The sequence below is a fragment of the Elgaria multicarinata genome, chromosome 8 (assembly GCF_023053635.1).
Source record: "Elgaria multicarinata webbii isolate HBS135686 ecotype San Diego chromosome 8, rElgMul1.1.pri, whole genome shotgun sequence".
NCBI classification, from domain to species: Eukaryota; Metazoa; Chordata; class Lepidosauria; order Squamata; family Anguidae; genus Elgaria; species Elgaria multicarinata.
The window spans coordinates 77517318-77537415 of NC_086178.1; the positions used below are offsets into that span (position 1 = coordinate 77517318).

General features: G+C 40.5%; 1 protein-coding gene across 6 annotated transcripts in view; it reads left to right on the forward strand.

Moving 5' to 3' along the window:
- MGMT (O-6-methylguanine-DNA methyltransferase) overlaps window positions 1-20098 on the forward strand; it is a 226452-nt gene that overhangs the window by 148977 nt on the left and 57377 nt on the right. For all 6 annotated transcript variants that reach the window (XM_063132818.1, XM_063132822.1, XM_063132817.1 and 3 more), the window contains exon 4: window positions 16836-16996. In XM_063132818.1, coding sequence (XP_062988888.1) covers window positions 16836-16996 — 161 coding nt within the window. The remainder of the gene's footprint in view (window positions 1-16835; window positions 16997-20098) is intronic.

A 20098-nucleotide genomic window follows, 5' to 3' on the forward strand; every position in this document is an offset into this window, starting at 1 on the left:
TGTGTTAGAATCCCTTATTCTGCTAAGTAACTCACCTGTAGCTGTCTATATATATTCCTTTGTATGGTTTATCGGATGCAGTAGATCAGAGATGGGGAACCTGTGGCCCTCCAAAAGTTTGTGAACTACTCTCATCATCCCTCACTATTTGCCAGGTTGGCTGGGACTGATAGTAATTGGAGTCCAACAACATCTGGAGGGCAAGAACATGTCGAGACAAGTGATTCTTCAGGTATCCGGATTCCAAGTCATGAAGTGCTTTAAGATTCAGAACAAGCACTTTACATTGTGTCAATTTTATTCTAACAGAGGACTTAATGACCTGGTTTGGATGTAACACGAAACTTGAGCCTTAGGCTTGTGCACTCCCACCTCTCCTCTCCTGCTCTGGTGTGGCTACAAGGAAATCAAAAGCATTCTGTTCTTGTAATTAACCAGAGTTTACCATTGCATCCAAACCCTAAACCATGATTCATCATTCTTAATTATCATTTAGGGAAACACACCAACTTCATAAACCATGTTTTGAAGTTGGCTTGTTCCCCTGAACTATAGTTAAGACTAGCCATGCTTTGTTTAGGTTCAGGCTTAATAAACTACAGTTAGTTTTAAAAAATGGAAGTAAAATCTTCTCTCCAAGAGAGGAGAGGGAGAGGTTATGAGCCTGAAGCTTGTTCACATAAATCTAAACCATAGTTTAGTGTTAAGTCAATAATTCAAGGCCAATAACTTAGCTGGGGGCGCAAAGATTGTTACCTTTCCCTTGTTTGTTATTCCAATAGTGACAAGCAGTGGGAATCTTTAAAACCAAATAATGCTGGCCATTGGTCTATAGACAAGGAATTAGGATCAATATACAAAATGTCTGATAAGCTTTGATGTATAGGATGGTTACATTAGATGTATGCTTGGGGATACTCTAGTCTTGTTATTTCACTTACACACACACACACACACACACACACCTTACTGTATTCCCTGTTCCTTATCAGCTTTTGGTGAGGGTCATACAGCAACTCTTGTAGGGTGTGCCCGTATCTGTGAGTGTTTTGCCTGTTGTACTAGACTGTACTATATACTTGAGCTATGTTCTATATTCAAATACAAATAGCTTCTCACTTCTCCAATTAGTATCTTATTGGCACAGTTTTCATAAAGTATATCTAATTGAAAATGGCAGAGAGAGGCTGTCTTACAGGCTTAACAAGATAAGGAGGTAGGTTGCAGATCCAGCTGCACTCTAGAGGTTCTGGTTTGTTTCTTGGCAGTGCGGGTTAGATTTTTCTGAATTGCATAAACTAATTGGCAGTGAATATTTGCATCGTACTGTTCAGGCAAATTGAGCAAGGAGCTAAATCCAAAAACACTTTTTGTAGACTTCTTATTTTCAGTAACATTTTTTCAGAACAAGTGATCAGTCCTGGAATTTCAGTAGACAAAGTAAATGATATACCCTTAAAATCCTGCTTTGGACTTCTTCCTAGTACTAATTCATTGAGGGTTATGGCTGATTGTTTTGTAGGTTGTTGTTCTTTTGTAATGAAAATTCCTTGTGTGGTAGAAAGGCCGACACACCTTTCTTAGAACTTACTAAGAAGCAATTCTAACAGTTGACCAAAGGTTCACATTTACCATAGAGATAGTTTGATGGGATATGTTAAAGTATATTGGCCTACACTTTTTGTGAATATTTTATTTGAACTTTGAAGGAGAAAACAATATATAGAAAGTGAAGCTATGGTGAACACCATACTACTATTCAAGCACAATAATGAATAACTTGGAACCACTTAAAAGAAACTTAGCTGGTTAATGTGGTGTAGAGTAAATTTAATTTGACAACGTAAAGTGTAGATTACACTGCCTATGTATTTATCTAAGTACCTATCTATGACAGACACGCACAACACCATCTTCCCTACAAACCTTTAGAACTACTGAAGACACTAGGTAGTATCCAGTAGTACTCCTACTTAGAGGATACTCATTTTAAATGAATGGGACTTAAGTTATTCCTGACTAACATAAATACTATTCATTTCAGTGGGTCTACTCTAAGTAGGACTACATTGGATATTATCCTGTTGTGCATGTATGTTTGACTGAAGCTCCTTGGAATCCCTGGCAGCAGAGTACTGGCCCTAATCCTTGCCCACTGGGGTAAATGGAGAATGATGGAAAATTAATGGACTTCATCATCCTGTGCCTCAGACTTCATTTTTTAATTTTTTTTTTTGTTTGGGAGAAGGGGGGAAAGGAGGGTTTGAATTTATTATACACCTTTCCCTTAAAAAGACCCATGGCGTCTTACAACAAAATTATTTAAAATACTCAAAATATAAAATACCTAAAACCATTTTTTCATTAAAATTCCAAAGCATGATACCTCTTGAATGCCCACACTAGAGGCATTCAAGAGGCAGCTGGACAACCATCTGTCAGTTATGCTTTAGGGTAGACCCCTGCATTGAGCAGGGGGTTGGACTCGATGTCCTTTTAGGCCCCTTCCAACTCTACTATTCTATGATTCTATTGGGTTGAATCCAGTTGTGTCATTCCACCAGTGGGAGAGCACTGCTGGCAGAATGGATTTCCTCCTTCCCTCCTGGAATCCCCTGTACACCCCTCGTATTTTCTCTGGAGAGTGGGGGACACTCAAGCAGATTTGGTGGTCTGGAGAGCCTTCAGGGGAGAGGACAGAATGGGGAAGTCCTATTGCATGACCCAAATTCCATTTGCAAGAGATTTGGTTCCAGTCACATTAGTATATGAAAGTAGGCTTTGACGGTGTGTAAGAAATGGTATTTTTGTGTATTGCCCACTGCCCCACCCCCACAATAACATGTTTCTTGCCATGTTTCTGAAGGGGTTGGAGCATTTAAGGCTGTAACCCTGGGCATAGAGAAATATTTGTCTGAATTTCAACACATATCTGATGAAGTCTTGAAGGTGTGTGAATTTGAATGAGATTTCTAGTGTGTATATATAAGAAAAAGCCACTCATAATATTTCTGATTGGCACAAACCTTTATTCGTTTCATACAGTGTTGTATAGAAACTGGTAGTTGTAGAACATATTTTGTGCTGCTAAGTTCATCACTGCATCTTTGCCAAAAGCCATAATTTTAAAAGTTGGATTTAAAATGTAATGCTGAATTGTTGCTTTCAAAAAATAGGCATCCATTAGATATTTTAAGTTTATTCTTACTAGTGGGATATGGTCAACAGACAAGTCAGATGCCGAAGTACATGTTTTTTGGCTATGCTAACCAGCTACTTTACTATTATTATAGCTGTTCTATAAATGGCTTCCTAGCTTAAACTGCTACATCGACTCGTGTTGTTTGCTATGCATAGGTAAAGGGAAGAGTGGGGCAGGAGGGTGTATGGGAAATCTGACATACTTTGTAACAGAGAAATTTGTATTATTTATACAGAACAGAACAAACCAATTTACAAAAAAGGCATGTAAGTGGCAATGTTATTTATTAATGTCATATGTGCTCTAATGGAACTGCAACACAAACACAGCTAAACCTAGTGGAAGATGGCCTGTTATCATTGCATATATATTTTTTGAAAAAGATTTTCTTACATTTAACTGGAAAATATATTTATGTAAATTCAGCATTAGTTGGATGACCTGTAAACACTTTTACAACAGCAGACATTGATGGGTCGCAGATTTAACTTGAGCAAAATGTGTTGTTTTTGTAGCATCTGGACCATCAAACCACTTGCTTAAAAATGTTCATCCTTTTGCCCTATTTTTAACACAATTGTTCTGAATGCTACAATTGTTCTGAATGCAACAACATGAGTCCAATTCATTTGCAGTTTATACATTGATGTTACGTCAAGTGAGCCATCCAAGATCAATCACTAGAAGAACTTCCATATCACCCAACATCAGCTCCAACACTATACTTTTTCAATGGGAGGCACTTCATGTATTCAACTGAGAGCTATATTGCAAAGTGATGAGTAATCAAGAAATGGGAAATAATGTGATGTGTGCATGTGTGTATGATCCTACCCCAAAGCATTCAAAAACTTTGCTGTGAGAGCCAGGGATTGTTCTGATTTACATGACACAGTTTTGAAACAAATAGAACTAGCTCTGACCATGACCTAAATGGAAGACTTCCTGGGAATTGTGTGTAAGCCCCTCTGAGCTCTTCATGGAATTTAAATTTAACAAATAAATCCTATGCCTATTTTATATAGATATAGATATAAATCTACTAATTTAAAGCACTAGTAGTCTGATAGCCAAACATACTGGAAATTGCAATTCTGGGTAGCACTGGGCGATAAGAAAATCCCACCCCGGAGAGGAGTTGGACTTTTTAAGTCACTGTACCAGCAGATGATGGGGGTGATGCGCTCCCAACTCCATGGAAGGAGAAGCCTGTTCTGTGCCTGCTCCATGTGCCTTCCAGATTCAGGCTGGAGCAAAGCCAGGAGGAGGTAACATATTCATGGGGCTGCTGTTTCCCAGCCTGCACACTTGCCTTCAGACGATGATGATGATTGCTGTTATTTTAAATTTGTTTCAGGCTGGCTGGAAAGAAAGCACTTTTGGAAATAGACACTTGGGGAAGGGAATTGAGGAAGCAGCAACAATAGGGTGCTGAAGAGCCCAACTCTAAAAGAAAAGGGGCAAAGGGGGGCAAAAAAGATGATTGCATGTGGCTGGCAGGGCACCTGTGAGATATAGAGGAGGAAAAAGGATGCCTTTTTTTGAGGGTGGTCATGTAAAGATAGGTGAAAGAGGAGATCAGGGGTATTGGGGGCGGTTGCTATACATTCCAATGGGCATTATTACCATTTATTTCTTTTTCTGAGGGGGGTTTGATGGTGTTCTATTCATTAATGAACCGTATTCCCCCCTCACATTCACTTGGAAGGAGGGGAGGGGAAGAGGAGGGCCTGGAGAGTTTCCATGGCAACTGCAGGGCCTGTTCTTTCACCTCCAGGAGCCCACATTTGGCCTCCTTCCCTCTTCTTATATCAATTAAGTTTTCTCTCATTAACTTTTGATCAGAAGAAGCCTTTTCTCTGAAAGCGCGATATCTACAGTACTTGAGGGGAGGATGGATAATCACAGCAGTGGGAGCCATCTTTGTCTCTGGCAGGCTGTTCTTTTTGAAGGGGTGATGGAAGGTCACACCATCTTTGATTCTGGCCAGGTTGGGCATTTTTGTTTTTAATGTGGAGGCAGGGGAGGGAGAGAAAAACCGACCAGCAGGCGCCAACATCTTTGTTTCTGGCAAAGAGGTTTCACTTGTTAACATGGCAACAGCAAGAAGCACCTTTTTTTGCTTCTGGGAGAGAAGCTATTCTTGTTCACATACTGTCTAAAGCTTGAGCTTTGAATTTTGAAGTTTCAAAATTTTCTGCATGTCTACACTGCTCAAGCTTCATTTTAAAACAAAAATGAGCAAAATCAGTCTGGTAGATCTCTAATAATAAACCTTACACTACCATATTCATAATGCAAAATTTGCCTTAGCTGCAAGTAAGTTGAGAGCTAGGCACCAAGACTCCCAACAAGTTTCATAATGGAGAGCTGGAGATTATGTTCTGGTATATGTACTGATCTAGTTCCCCACTCACGAGTTCCTAATGTATGTTAATGTGGTTTTTCTTTATTATCCACTTTTAACTTAACTTATTTATTTTAGCTTATCTTTTTACTTGTTTTTATTATGTCGAATTGTGATGGCTTATCGCTTTTAGCAATAAAGAATTCATTCATTCATTCATTCAGTGCATCATATGTTAAAAAAAAGAAATGTAAATGACAAAGCTGGTGAATATCGAGATTTATCAGAAGAAGAAGAGCCATAGCTGAGCAGCCAAGAGCATTTAGAAGGTCCCAGGTTCCAATCTCCAGTATCTTCAGCTAGGATTGGACTTGGTATAAGGCACCTTCTTAATAAATTATGAACACAAAGAAAATGCAAGAAATCTCAAAATAATATTTAAAAGTCCTCTTGTTTTCCTTGTGCACATATGAAGAACTGTTACTCTTTTTACTTCCCCCCACATTGAGTAATGCAGTGAAAGTATCTAGCAGCTCAACAAATTTATCTAATACACAGCAATATAATACCCTAATTTGTAGCAACGTGACACCTATTGCTTGAGGAGCATTGATGAACACTTATTAATATTTATTTAGTACATTTATATCCCACCTCTCTTCCAAGAAGCTGAAGGTTACATATATCCTTCCCCATATTTTATTCTTACAACAACCATGTAAGGGTTCAGCAGAGATAGTGACTGCTCCTGTTAACCTTCAAAGCTTTTCACGGTCTAGCTCCTTCCTATCTCTCCTCTCTCATCTCACACTATTGCCCCGCTCGTGCTCTTCGCTCCTCTGATGCCATGTTTCTCGCCTGCCCAAGGGCCTCTACTTCCCTTGCTCGGCTTCGTCCATTTTCGTCTGCTGCCCCTTACGCCTGGAACGCTCTTCCAGAACATTTGAGAACTACAAGTTCAACCACAGCTTTTAAAGCTCAACTAAAAACTTTTCTTTTTCCTAAAGCTTTTAAAACTTGATGTTGTGCAGACTTCTACTGTTACTTTCTACTGTTAGTTTTTCCCTACCCTGTGCCTGCTTACACTTCCCTGTACCTGTTGGCATTCTCTTCCCCTCCTTATTGTTTTACTATGATTTTATTAGATTGTAAGCCTATGCGGCAGAGTCTTGCTATTTACTGTTTTACTCTGTACAGCACCATGTACATTGATGGTGCTATATAAATAAATAATAATAATAATAATAATGTTTACCCTGTGAGCCTATAGCTGAGTAGGGATTTTGAATCTGGGTCTCCCAGGTCCCAGACCAACACTCCAACCAATTTAAAGTGACACCTTAAATCAGGGATGGACAGGAGTAATTTTTAACCCCTGGACCCAACCCCCATGAGCCCCTGTACCTTGATTTTTTTTTAAAAAAAATTGGTAGCTTGCTAGTTGCAAACAAACTCTACGCTGCTATACATTGCTTCAAGGATTCAATTTAGCTTGTTTGCAAGCTAAATATAACCATTTTAGCACTATGGAGCAGCTACAGCACACGAAAATGGTCAAATTTAGCTCACAAGCAAGCTAAATTTTGCTGTTTTAGCACTCAACAACTCTAAAATCACCACCACTTTTCACAAATACTGACTGCAGCAGTGTAGTGGGGGCCACACCAGAGGGCAGTGGGTGTGGCAGGGGCCACATGCTGCCCACTCTGCCTTCAAATGACACCCTTACAAATATATTGTTTCTTACCCTATGATTCTGTGCATATATTTTAGTGCCTTGATATTGGGCAGAGACTGCAGGCACCGTGTGATTGAGTCTGAGTTGCTTTGTGAAGGATGACTTAATGTAGATGTTACATTTTTGTGCAATATGTGTTCCCTGAGAGCCTTGAGCATTTGAAATGTGGCATACAAAAGTTTTCAACAAATTGAGCAGATATCCCTTGCAAAGCTTATGATTCTATTGAACCCGTTATATTATCTTCAGGCGTTTGTTTGGAATCCGTAAGGCAGCCCTGGGATGCAAAAAGGTATGTGACTCAAGGCTCCTACATAGTGGTTTTAGCACAGTTAATCTCAGAAGTCCGGCCAGGAAGATGTTCTATTTCAGGGACTGGCTCAGGACCTCCTGTCTGCTGTGACAGTCATGAGGTTTCCTTAACTTATCAGATGATGCACAATTTTTGCAGGGCACACTCTGTATCCAATATTTACAACTGGTCAGGAGTAGGGATGGATGACTCAGTTGCCCTCCCCTGCAATAGAGGCTTGCCTGGCACTGATAATTGCAATCTCCAATGCCAGGCCAACATGTTTCTCTTCATATAGGCATTTTAATTTGTTTATTTTTTTAAAAAAGAATATAGTGTTTTTGTATCCATCTCAGAATCTTGTCTCTCAAGGATCTAGATGAAATAGGAGAGGAAAAGGACAAGGGATGAATTCATTTTTACAAATCACTAGTAACTTTCAGTCCATTTTACAGTATTTCCCATGAGAGATGCTGTGATTCCCCCCCACACACTCCCAGATACTTAAAGGATTAGGAAATGCCAGATTATATTATTTTCATAATTAAATGTGGTCTAGCTTGGCTATGTAGAGCAAGAATGCCAATGAAGGCTGTGGGCTAAACAACTCCTTTCTGAACAGGCCATGGAATTTGGTGATAGCCTAGGCAGAAGTAATGCTGCAGTGGTTAAATAGCACCAGATGGTAATTGTTTGGTATTCAGTGGGAAAATGTGGAGTTGAAGGATATGGCCTGAGATGGAGAACCTAAGAAAATAAATGAATAAAGTCAGGTGTGCATATTAAAGGTGCCCTGAAGCAACAGCTCACATAGTTAATTGCCGATGATAAATCTGACCTTGGCACTGTTGTGGAAGCCTTATACAATTCTGTAAGGACAAACTGTTCTAGAACTTTTTCTAAGGACTAAAATTAAACCGGTGCATATATGAGTTTATGTCAAGAGAATGTGTTTGTGTATGTATTTGTGTACTAAACATGCAAGTCCGAATTAGATATTTGCCATACAAAAAGAGGGATTGTGATGGTTTCGTTTGTAATAGCGGTTTTGAGAGTTTTTCCACTGATATTTTAATCCTTCTGCGGCTTCCCAATAGAGATTCCCTGAGTAGGAACTTTTTTTCTATACAGGATCCAGTCAAAACCCTAATGACTCAAGGCAGTTGATAGCATTTAATGACCTTCCACGCTATCAGTTGAGTCTTTGGGGCTTTGGCATTGATTTTCCCCTCCCTACTCCTTATCTTGGCATATGAAGACAGGAGTCAGACTAGTCTCACGTAAAGAGTATGTAGTGACATGCATCAACCACGTAGGGTGTGGAGGCAACTGCCCTCAGGATGCGACAGGTGGCAACAGGAAGACTACAGAAAAAAGTAGGTCGCATACATTCTTTGAGAGTGTTTACATCCATGTGTATGTGCGCATGTTTTATGTTAACCACTGTAGTGCTCTAAGTGAAGATGATTAAGAACCACTCCCATGTTTCAAAAACACATACATTACAGTCTTCCAATCACAATAGAAAAGTTGTCCCATAGAATTATTATAATAATAGCTTCATTCAAGGTTTTCAAATAGTCTGAAAAGTTTTTTATTTGGAGTCCTGAAAACTATTATGTATGTCATAACTAAAGTAGCAAATTTAGACTGACTAAAATCCCATTGAAGGCAAATGGACAGAAGCAGGAAACTGTGTGCAGGTTTATAGTGAAGACGTTTTGTAGATTCTTCAGAAAATCTTCAAACTGAATTTTACGTCAATAACTTAAGAACCGCCTGTAAAAATAATTAAGAATAGTTAAAAGATGTTCTGTATATTTTAGTTCCCAAGCTCTTTTTAAAAATTCTTATTACTAATGCATTCTTGTTTCTAAGAAGTTAATTTAAAATTAAGCAAAAAGAACTTGCCTCTCATATGGGTATTAAACTTCTTGAAAAGCAGTTTTTATTCATTGATTTAGCTGTGAAAAGCAAATTCAACATAGACATAAGGCTATCTGAACTCTTTATTTGCCACATTTACAATATTAATAACACTGTTTCCAGAAGTTGTCACATCAAGTAAAAGATCTTCATTCCAGACTGTCTTTTGGGGCCAAATTGAAACTGGATGCATGCATTTAATAAATTGTAGTCTCAAGTAGTCATTTTTGTAAATAATTAGCTTCAGTGGAAGAATAAGTTAGCATATTGTATGCATCTAATGTTGCAAATGTACATACCGCAAACTTTCCTATTAATCAACAGTCAAGCACTGTAAGTTGGGTCTCATACATAATGAATTGTGCTTAAGCCTCCTGGGTTTCATTGATAGAAAAATAAGAGAAAACACAAGTGTAGTAAGCTTTTGAATAAAATTTAACTAGATTGCTCTGCATCCTGTAATTGTTTTGGAATCATTAGGGAATAGACAATTCATCTGCAATTTTGGGGGTAGTTTTGCCTTCATCTATCAAAGAACACTATTTAAATGACATTAAGGTGTTGATGCAACAACTTTTTAAACTTCCACATGGAATGTTAATAGTCTGTGTTTTATGTTTATTTTTCACTACATCATAATGTTAGGAACCATTGAAATGTTTTGTGGAGGATTTTTTAATGTTGTGTTTTTAGATATTAAAAGTACTTTTTATTATTTTCTTTTTGTTTGTTTTTTATTTTGTTTTGTAACCTTCGTGAGAATGTGATAGAAGAGTGGTATTAAAATGCATATAATTCATAAATAAATACATGTTATTAAAACTCACATGAGAAATATAGCATGTTTCTTTTTAAAGTCACATTAATGTATAACATTTGCTCCACAGCCTAAGCAGCTGATACAGTTTTCATATTTCATATTTTGTTCAGTAAGGGAATAAGTTTACAGGATCAGGAATCACATTCTCTATGGCAGATGTTGGAGGGATCGGCTCAAGGTTTATAAGCTACCTGGTTAAGGATCTAGTCAGGGCCGGGAGAGATAAAAGGCCTTATTTGGAGTGCAGACTCTAATTAAAGCAAGTTGTTCTTCTAGTGATCTCTCTGTGGTCCTGCAATTCTTATGCTCAGCCAGTTTTATTCTTCTAACACTGGACCTGCATCACGAGCCTAACTCACTCTCTGTGCCTGAAGTTGATTGTCATGATGGCTATATGCTACCTCTAGTATCAGAGGCAGCATGCCTATCTGTATCAGTTGATGGGGAACATGAGCAGGAAGGTGCTGTTGTATACATGTCCTACTTGTGGGGTTTCCACAAGCAGCTGGCTGGCCATTGTGAGAAGAAAATACTGAACTAGATGGACCCTTGCTCTGATCTAGCATGATTTTTCTTATGCCTACCCTTGCAGTCCAGGATCATGAGCACCATACTCTGGACTGACCATCAGTTAGCACCCCAGTTTGCTGACTGAACCTCCTGTCTCCCTGGTTGTTCATGAACTTTGATTTCCTGAAGACAGGAGAACTGGCTGGTGTTAGGTGGTGATCTGAGATACTCTCTTATAGTTATAATGTCATAGTTGAATTAGCGCTCCAAAAGTGAGTTGCATATATGCAACTGTGTGAAGATTCTTTATGTTTATGTGCCAAAGAGATGGTTGATGGTGGTTGTAGAGTTTTAATTCAGAAACAGGCATATGAGTATCGCCTCTTCCTATTTGGCTAAGGCTCTGTATGCTTACTGGTTAAGAGTAATTTTTTAGATTCCACTACTGGGGAAAGTCCCAAGAATTTTTGAGTAACATTATGCTACTGCTTAATAATGATTTGGATTTATGGGCTCCAGTATTCCAAGCCTTCACTGTCACCCACATCGTTATTAAAAATAGTGAGTTTTGGGGCAAGGGAGGGCAGGAACAATGATCAATAGTAAAAAAAACTTTTTTTCTTAAAAAGGAGAAAATACAATAACAGTAAACTGTGGTCATAGCTAGACGAGAGCTTATCCTGGGGATTGTCCCTGTGTGCCTCACAGGGCATCCTGGGAGCAGGGAGGGATGATCCCTCCCTTTCCCCGGGATCTCGCCCTACCCTTTAAGCGCGCTTTTTCCGTGGTCTCAGGATGATCCCAAGACCGCAGAATGTGTGGGTGCACATTGCGGTTTGTCCCAGCTCCTCGCGAGTAACTGCGAGGAGCCAGGAACCGCGCATGGGGCACAGAGCCCATTGGGGGTGGGGTGGGGTGGGGTGAGTGCGGAAATTTATTTAATTATTTTAAAACCTCATATTTTGGCGCTAGAGCACTTGTGCGCTTCTTAGTAAAAAAAAAAAAATGCCGGTCGCGACGTACTCTTTCTTCCTGGACGTCGCGCCTCACGTGTAAACAGAGGGGGACAAACTCACCACCATAATATCTCGAGATCCTCCGTTGCTCTAGACCCGTAGGTCTAGCTGGGGCCTTCGTGTTTTTCCCTTGAGCCTGAATGCTTTTGATCTTTACCGAGTACATAGCATTGCATTCCTGTTAAACTGAACGAAATACATGATTTTTGCAGAATTAACAAACGTGTAAGCATATCAACCATGAATAAGTAATCAATACTGTGAAATCATTATATTGGAGACTTACAGCAGAAATGTATGTGGGGTAAACCAAGGGTTGAGATATTTAATGTAAGTTTAAATATATGAATTTAAGATAAATGCTACTACGATTAAAATTCTGCAGGTGTCCTTTTAAGAGTGGAGAAATGCTCAGAATTACAGGCTGAATTTTAATTAAGCTTTGATAGGTTGAAAAGAAAGACATTTGTAGTCTCCAGGGAAGTGGGACATTAACTAACCCAAGCTACTCTATGGCTTTATATTCCCAATAACAAATGTAGTGGTATAACACATTAGCTTGGAGCCAAAAAATGAGAGCTAGTTCCAAGAAGGCATTGGGCTTGAGAAATATGCCACATAGTAAAGTTGAAGGGATTTTCAAAAGACTTGTCTTAAGAATGATGTGACTTCTTCTTTTCCTGGGCATGCATGCATGCAATGTTGTGACTGGCATATTTGTTTTTTTCATTATCCAACAAACAAATAAATCTTCCAGTGTCTGGTTGGGGAAGCTCCCTCTCCCCCGCCCCACAGATCATGTGGATGCATCCTTACTCTCTAAAGAGGGAAGAGATACGAAATGAGCCCTGTCATTCATTAGATCCTTAAGCCAGATTGCTTTAATAAATGCTATTGGTTGTATCCAAATAGGCAGATCAATCTCCACCAGGGATTCCAGTTGAAGTGGCAGAAAATCTGCTGCATGCAAACCCGCTCTGGCCTTGGATGGGGAGGGACAGTTACTGGGCGGGGAGGGGGGTGCAAGTAGATGGACAGCCATTCCTGCAACATCCATAGAAATCGTGCAACATGGTCAGCCAGTGAGAAACCAAAATCACCACACACATGCACACACTCTCATATAGGGTAACACACACACACTGCCTACAAAACAGACAAAAGACTGAGAGATCTGCAACAAGCTAGCCCCTGTAGTGGTACAACCTAGAAATGCAGCCACACACAGTACTGGGATGCTATTGGTTAAAATCCCACAAAGATCTTAGGGTGGTAGTTGTTGTTTTGTCACTCTCCACAGGAAATCTTGAGTCCCCAGCCTCAGGATAGCCCCTCAGCCCCCCACCCCCAATCACACGCAGATCCATACCACACATATCACAATACAAAGCCACACAGAACAATACCTTGTAGTGCAAAAGATGTTGTGTTTATTGTGAGGCATGCAAGAATGCCCCTCCCCACCCCATCCAGCATATAAAACCAATCCAGGACAGGAAACGAAGGATTGCCACATGTACCCACCCCTGCAAATAAAATTCCCCCAGACATGCTTCCCCCGTGATTGGCAAGGATGGCCAGCTGGGACAGTAAGTTGATGCAGAGGGCATATTTGGCCACGGTGTATAAAAACAGAATAAAAACACAGAAATAGATTTTTAAAAGAAACAAAGTGGCTGGTCATTAAATGACGGCTTCCTGGAACAACAATGTTTTCAGGAGGCGCCGGAAGGAATACAAAGTTGGTGCCTACCTGACCTCCAGAGGCAGGGAATTCCATAGGAGGGGGAAACCACACCACACTGAAGGCTCTTCCCCTGGTGGACTCCAATCGGACGATGGGTCTATGTGGAACCACCAGGAGCATGTCCTCAGTGAATGGGCAGGATGATAGGGGAGAAGACGCTCCCTCAGGTATCCTGGTCCCAAGTTGTTTAGGGCTTTGTACACTAGTACAAGAACTTTAAACCTCGCCCAGTAGCGAATAGGCAGCCAGTGCAGTTCCCTCAGCAAAGGAGTTACATGCTGGAAAGAGGCAACTCCAGACAGCAGCTGAGCTGCGGCATTCTGTACTAGCTCCAGCTTCTGGAGAAACTTTAAGGGCAGCCCCACATAGAGCGCATTGTAGTAATCCAGTCTTGGGGTTATCGATGCCTGTGCCACCCTGGCAAAACTATCTGCTGTCCAGGAGAGGCCGTAGGTGGTGAACCAGCCGAAGCTGGTGAAAGGCTGTCCAAGCCACCGTGGCCATTTAAGCCTCCAGCGACAGAGATGGATCTAAGAGTACCCCCAAACTACAGACCTGATCTTTCAGAGGGAGTGCAACCCCATCCAGAACTTATGCAGAAGCCAATGGTTCCAGTCTGGGGCAATAAATTCAGATCCTGTGTGAATTGCCATGATTTCACAGTGAACTTTTAAAATCAGAACCATGCTGGATCAGATCAGGGGCCATCTAATCCAGTACTCTGTTCACAAAGTAACCAACCAGATGCCCACGGGAAAACCACAAACAGGACATGAGTGCAACAGCACCATCCCACTTATGTCTTCCAGCAACTGGTGTAAATAGGTGTACTGCTTCTGACACTGGAGGGAGCACATAGCCATCAAGACTCTAGTAGCCATTGATAGCCTTCTCCTCCAGGAATTTATCCAACCCCCTTTTAAAGCCACCCAAATTTTGGCCATCACTACATCTTGTGGTAGTGAATTCCATTAACTATGCTCTGTATGAGGAGGTACTTCGTTTTATCTGTCCTGAATCTCTTCAGGACAGCTTCATGGGATGACTCCAGTTTAGTCATCCCATGGGGGAATGTCTCCCTATCTACATTCTCTACACCATTCATAATTTTGTACACCTCTATCATGTCTCCCCTTAGCCTGTTTTCCATGCTAAACAATCCCAGGTATTGTAACCTTCCCTCATAGGGGAGATGCTCCAGTCCATTAAACGTTTTAGTTGCCCTTTTCTGCACTTTTCCCAGTTCTACAATGTCTTTTTTTAGTTGCATTGGCCAGAATTGTACAGATTGTTCTAAGTGTGATCTCATTATAGATTTGTATTTTCAATTCCTTTCCTACTTTTGTGTAGCATGGAATTTGCCTTTGTCATATCTGCTGCATACTGAGTTGATATTTTCATTGAGCTGTCTACCACAAGCCCAAGATCTCTTTCTTGGTCAGTTACCACGAGCTCAGATTCCATCAGCTTATACTCAAAAATGGGATTTATTTATTTTTTGCAACATGCAGCACTTTACACTTGTTTACATTGAACCCCATTTTCCATTTTGATGCTCTTTCTTCCAGTTTGGAGATATCCTTTTGGAGCGCCTTGCAATCCCATTTTCTTTTAACCACCCTAAATAATTTGGTGTCATCAGCAAACTTGGCCACTTTACAGCTCACTAATAATTCCAGATCATTTATGAATAAGTTGAAAAGCATTGGTTCCAATACAGAACCCTTTGGGACCCCACTATTTACTCCATTGGAAGAATTTACTATTTATTCCTACATTCTGCATTCTCTTCTTTAAACAGTTATTGATCCATAAAAGGATCTCTCCTCTTATTTTGTCACTGCTAAATTTGCTCAGAGCCAGGGTAGTGAAGTGGCTAGAGTGTTGGACTGGGAGTTGGGAGATCCAGGTTCAAGTCCCCACTCGGCCATGGAAGCTCACTGGGTGACCAATCACAGACTCTGCGTGACCCTACCTTCCAGGGTTGTGGTGAGAGACTTTGTCAAAAGCCTTTTGGACCACACTTAGAATACCGTGTACAGTTCTGGTCACCACACCTAAAAATATATATTATAGAGCTAGGAAAAAATGCAGAAAGAGCTTTGGCTATTGGGCGGTGTAAAAATGCAATAAATAAATAAAATGATTAAGGGCCTGGAGCATCTCCCCTGGTAGGGAAGGTTACAACAGCTGGGATTGTTTAGCTTGGAAAAAAGGAGGCTAACGGGAGACATGATAGAGGTGTACAAAATTATGAATGGTACGGAGAATGTGGACAGGGAGACATTTTTCTCCCTCTCTCTATACGTAACTATGGCCTTAGCCAGACCTAAGGATTATCCCAGGCAAATGGAGGGGTCGTCCCTGCCTCCTCCCAGGATCCCCTGTGTGTCATTTGGATGCACAGGGATGATCCTGGGGCAATCTCAGGATATGGGCCTGGTCTAGCCATGGCCTAAATCACTTATATATTTGCCTTTGTATACTATAACTGGTGTGTGTGCATGCACACCTCTTTGTATGAGTGCATGTGGGTGCACGTGTTTGAAGAGATTTCTTTATTGCACTTCCATGCTGGTTCAGGATGTTCCAAATCATTGGCAGCAAAGGGTACTGTGTGTGGCATGTTTTATCAACTGCAGTCTTCTGAAAATACAAATACCAGAATTAACTTTTTATTTTCTCCCACTTTTACTTTGTGATTACCCATGTTTTACCTATCTGTGTTTCACTCAAGTTGTCATGTATTCCCAAACAGGTGGTTTACTTTGCTTTCTGGTTATAGGCATTGCTAAACAAATGCCTGACACTTTTAATGTTGCCTCACCCATGCCTACATAGCTAAAAAGAGGAAACACTTTTTTCCTTCTAAAATACATATTTTTAGCTTCTCAGCTTTGAAATCATTTTTATTATGGATGTAGAAAGTTATAAGTAGACATTTCAGCCCCCTCAGAGTTGAATAATATGACACATAAGTAAGGATTACCTGGGCTTTTCACTCTAACCGGAAACTGAGCTCCTTTATTGCAGTTCCCTTCTTCTAATTTGATTCTCATTTCTCTAGATACTATTTTTTTTCTCTGATTTTGTATTCGGTGGTGGGGAGATTCACTCATGTGAGGTTTGTTTAATAAGTATCCTGTTCTGTTGTTTGTAGCATTCTTTTAAAAACAACAACAACAATTTTGCCGTTAGACTATGAAAGCTATTAAGCTAATGCTGTTCTTCTTCTAGTACTATGGAGGCCTCAGTGTCTTGTGAAGTATGTGAATCCCCAGAGGAAATGACAGAGCCACTGGAACAGTGTACAGCTTGGCTTCAGGCCTATTTCTGTGACCCCTGGATGACGGAGAAGCTTCCAATGCCTCCCTTCCACCACCCACTTCTAGAGAAAGGTCTGTATATCCAGCAGTGTTGCATTTACATCTTAATCACCCACATGTTTAGTTTTTAATTGGTTTTTAATGCTTTATGTGTGTATGTTCTGTGTTTTAGAGTTTTAAATTTTGTATACTTGTTTTTATCTCAATTTTAGAATTTCTGTAAACCGCCCAGAGAGCCCTGGCTATGGGAGCGGTATATAAGTGTAATAAAATAAATAAATAAATAAATTTAGCATTTCTTATATGCATTAGACATTTTTTCCAGCTGGGTGGGAGCTCCTTACCTGCAAGTAGGTCCCATGTTAGTGGGGAAATGTTTAAATGACTTAACCATATGGGCAACATCCAATTGCAGAAGCCTTCCCTGTGGAATAAAAATCCTGCCCCTTCCTTGGTGCAGTGTCAATTCTGGGGGAAAGGCCCACACAGTCAACACTTGTCAATATAGCTGAGTCATTTAAACATTTTCCCAGTCATGTAGGACAAGCTCACAGATAGCCATCTCCTGCATGGCTGGGAGAACTTCTAAAGGGCACTTCATTTGGAGTATTTTGACTCAATTAACTGTCAGAGAGATTATATCCTCATTTTATTGACTACACCAGCAGCGGTCTATTTAATGGGCTGAAAGAGTCAGCTTGTAGTTAAAAAGGTGTGCTTACAGGTTCTAGGGGATTCACAGCATTTGAGAGCTCTTGTTAGCTTTGACATGAAGTTACAACAGTTCATTACAAACGTGGATCCTCAGTATTGGAACCTTGCTGAATTTTTATATCAGATTATTTAAGAATAAATTACAATGCAAAGCTGTGAGATTATATGAAACTGCAGGTTTTGAAACAGGTATCTGATGTGTTGTAGTGATTAGGACTTTTCAAAATATAGACACTAGCAGTGGTTTTGTTTTGTTTTAATTGGCAGAATTTCTGTGTCTTCAACTGCTCTGTGGCAGTCAGAAATTTTAGCAGTCTATGTTTTTGATCATGATGATGGAGTTATGACAAAAGATTGAGCTGCTAAATTTGGACAAGTCAAGTGGGCATAGGAGCCCTGCCAGAAAAATAAATGTTTGCAGTCCTAAACAGCGGTGCTCAGGCCTGCCTGAAAATCACAGCCTCTCCGCCACATACCTTGCTCCCAGAAATCTGTTGAGTAGTTACGATAGCCTGGAAAGGCTTTCTGTAAACGCTCAAAAGCATTTTGTCTTTATCTCACATCCCTATCCCCAGTCTGTAATTGCTTTGTCAGCAAAAGTGAAATTGGCATGCCTTTTCTCAGAGTATTGAGTCAAAAAGAAGTGAAATTGACTAATCTCTTGTTATTTGCATCCCCTCTTGCTTTCATCTTCCGCAGAGAAGCAGCAACTTGATATTTTGGGTGCTTAAACAAATAGTGACCTGGTTTGCCCAATCACCACAGCCCACAGTTGCTTATTTAAGCCACAGTGGATTGCTGCACCCATGGGTGCCAGGTTGCTGATTCCCACCCCCGCTGTGACTTCATATGTCATCCCAACCTGGTGACAGTGGCTTGTTGGGGGTGGTTAACAAGCCACACTACAACAGGCCATGGATCCTGGCTGGTTGTTAACCATCCCAACAAACTACCCTTACCAGATTCAGATAACATGAGATGCTGTGCCTGGTAAGGGTGATTATGTAAACCCCCAAGTGAGGCTTGTTCATTGGTTTGTTTCTATCTTGCCTATTCTTCAAAGAGCTCAGAGCAGCATTTTATCTTCAAACACCTTGTGAAGTAGATTGGACTGAGAAATCGAGATGTATGCATTCAAACTCTGCACATGTGTTCCCATTGCAGCAGCATTTATGAATTCTAGAAATAAAAGGAAGCTTTGGTGATCAGGACAAGAATAATGGGAACTACTACAATCCTGGAGAAAGCTCAGATACAGGGAAAGTCTGAACCATCCCTTATTATCATAGAGCTTGTTTTGCCACCAAGTCTACTCAATTATGCTGTCATACTGTCAATGTGTTAATGGTTCCTTACAGAGTTTCAAGGTGATTCCCTACTGGAAGCTTGTATCTAATCTTGGGGATCACTGTTCATAGATGTTTTGTGGGTGGTGTTTTTCAGCCAGCATAAGCACAAGAGTGCTTAAAGAGCTCTTAAAGAGCTTCACTTAAATAGCTCTGGGTCCATCACATCTCACAGTCTAAGCTCTGTGTGAAAGTCGCTCCTAAGGTATAAATTAGTTAAAGAAATCAGCATTATGTTGTACTCCGCCTGCTTTGAGGACAACAGTTACCTGAATAATGAGATTTTTTTTTCTCCCTCTCTGGAACTCGGGGTCATCCAAAGAAGCTGAATGGTAGGAGATTCAGGACAGATAAAAGTACATCTTCACAGAACATATAGTTAAACAATGGAATTTGCTACCATGGGATGCAGTAATGCCGGCCAACTTGGCTGGCTTTAGAAGTGGGTTAAATAAATTCCTGAAGAAGGAAAAGACTATCAATGGGCCTGTTCAGATGACACTTCAGGCTCTGTGGTAGTGAAACTGTGGTTCTCTGGGGTTAGCACTAACCACAAGCCGTGCTGTTGCACACAACTCTTTAACCCACAGTTAGAGACATTAACCTTGTTGCAGACGGGTCCGACTGGGGTTAGTGAGCAGGGTTTAGCAAAACGCATCCCACCAAAAGCCTTAACCAGCAGGGTTTAAGGTGTCTTCTGAACAGGCCCAATGGCTACTAGTCCTCTCAATACCAGCTGCTGGGGAATATGATCAAGAAGGTGCTATTGCTGTCATGTTTTGCTTGTGAGCTTCTCAAAGGTATCTGGTTGGGAACAGAATGCTGGACTAGATTGCCCTGATTCAACATGGCTCTTCTTATGTTCTTATGATGACGCCTCACTGCCACATATTAGTGTTATGGTTCATAAACACTGTAATGGGTTGTCAATTGTAATTAGGCTAAAAAGGGTCAATTCTGCAAAACAGATACATCCAGCATAATAGAGAATGCATTTCAAAGAGGGGCATTTTTCCTTGAACGAATAGCTTATAGCAGACATCCAGGCAAGCAGTCCTTATATGTCTAGGACAATAAAGGCCCCAGTTCTATAGCAGAAGTATCTGGTTGCAGT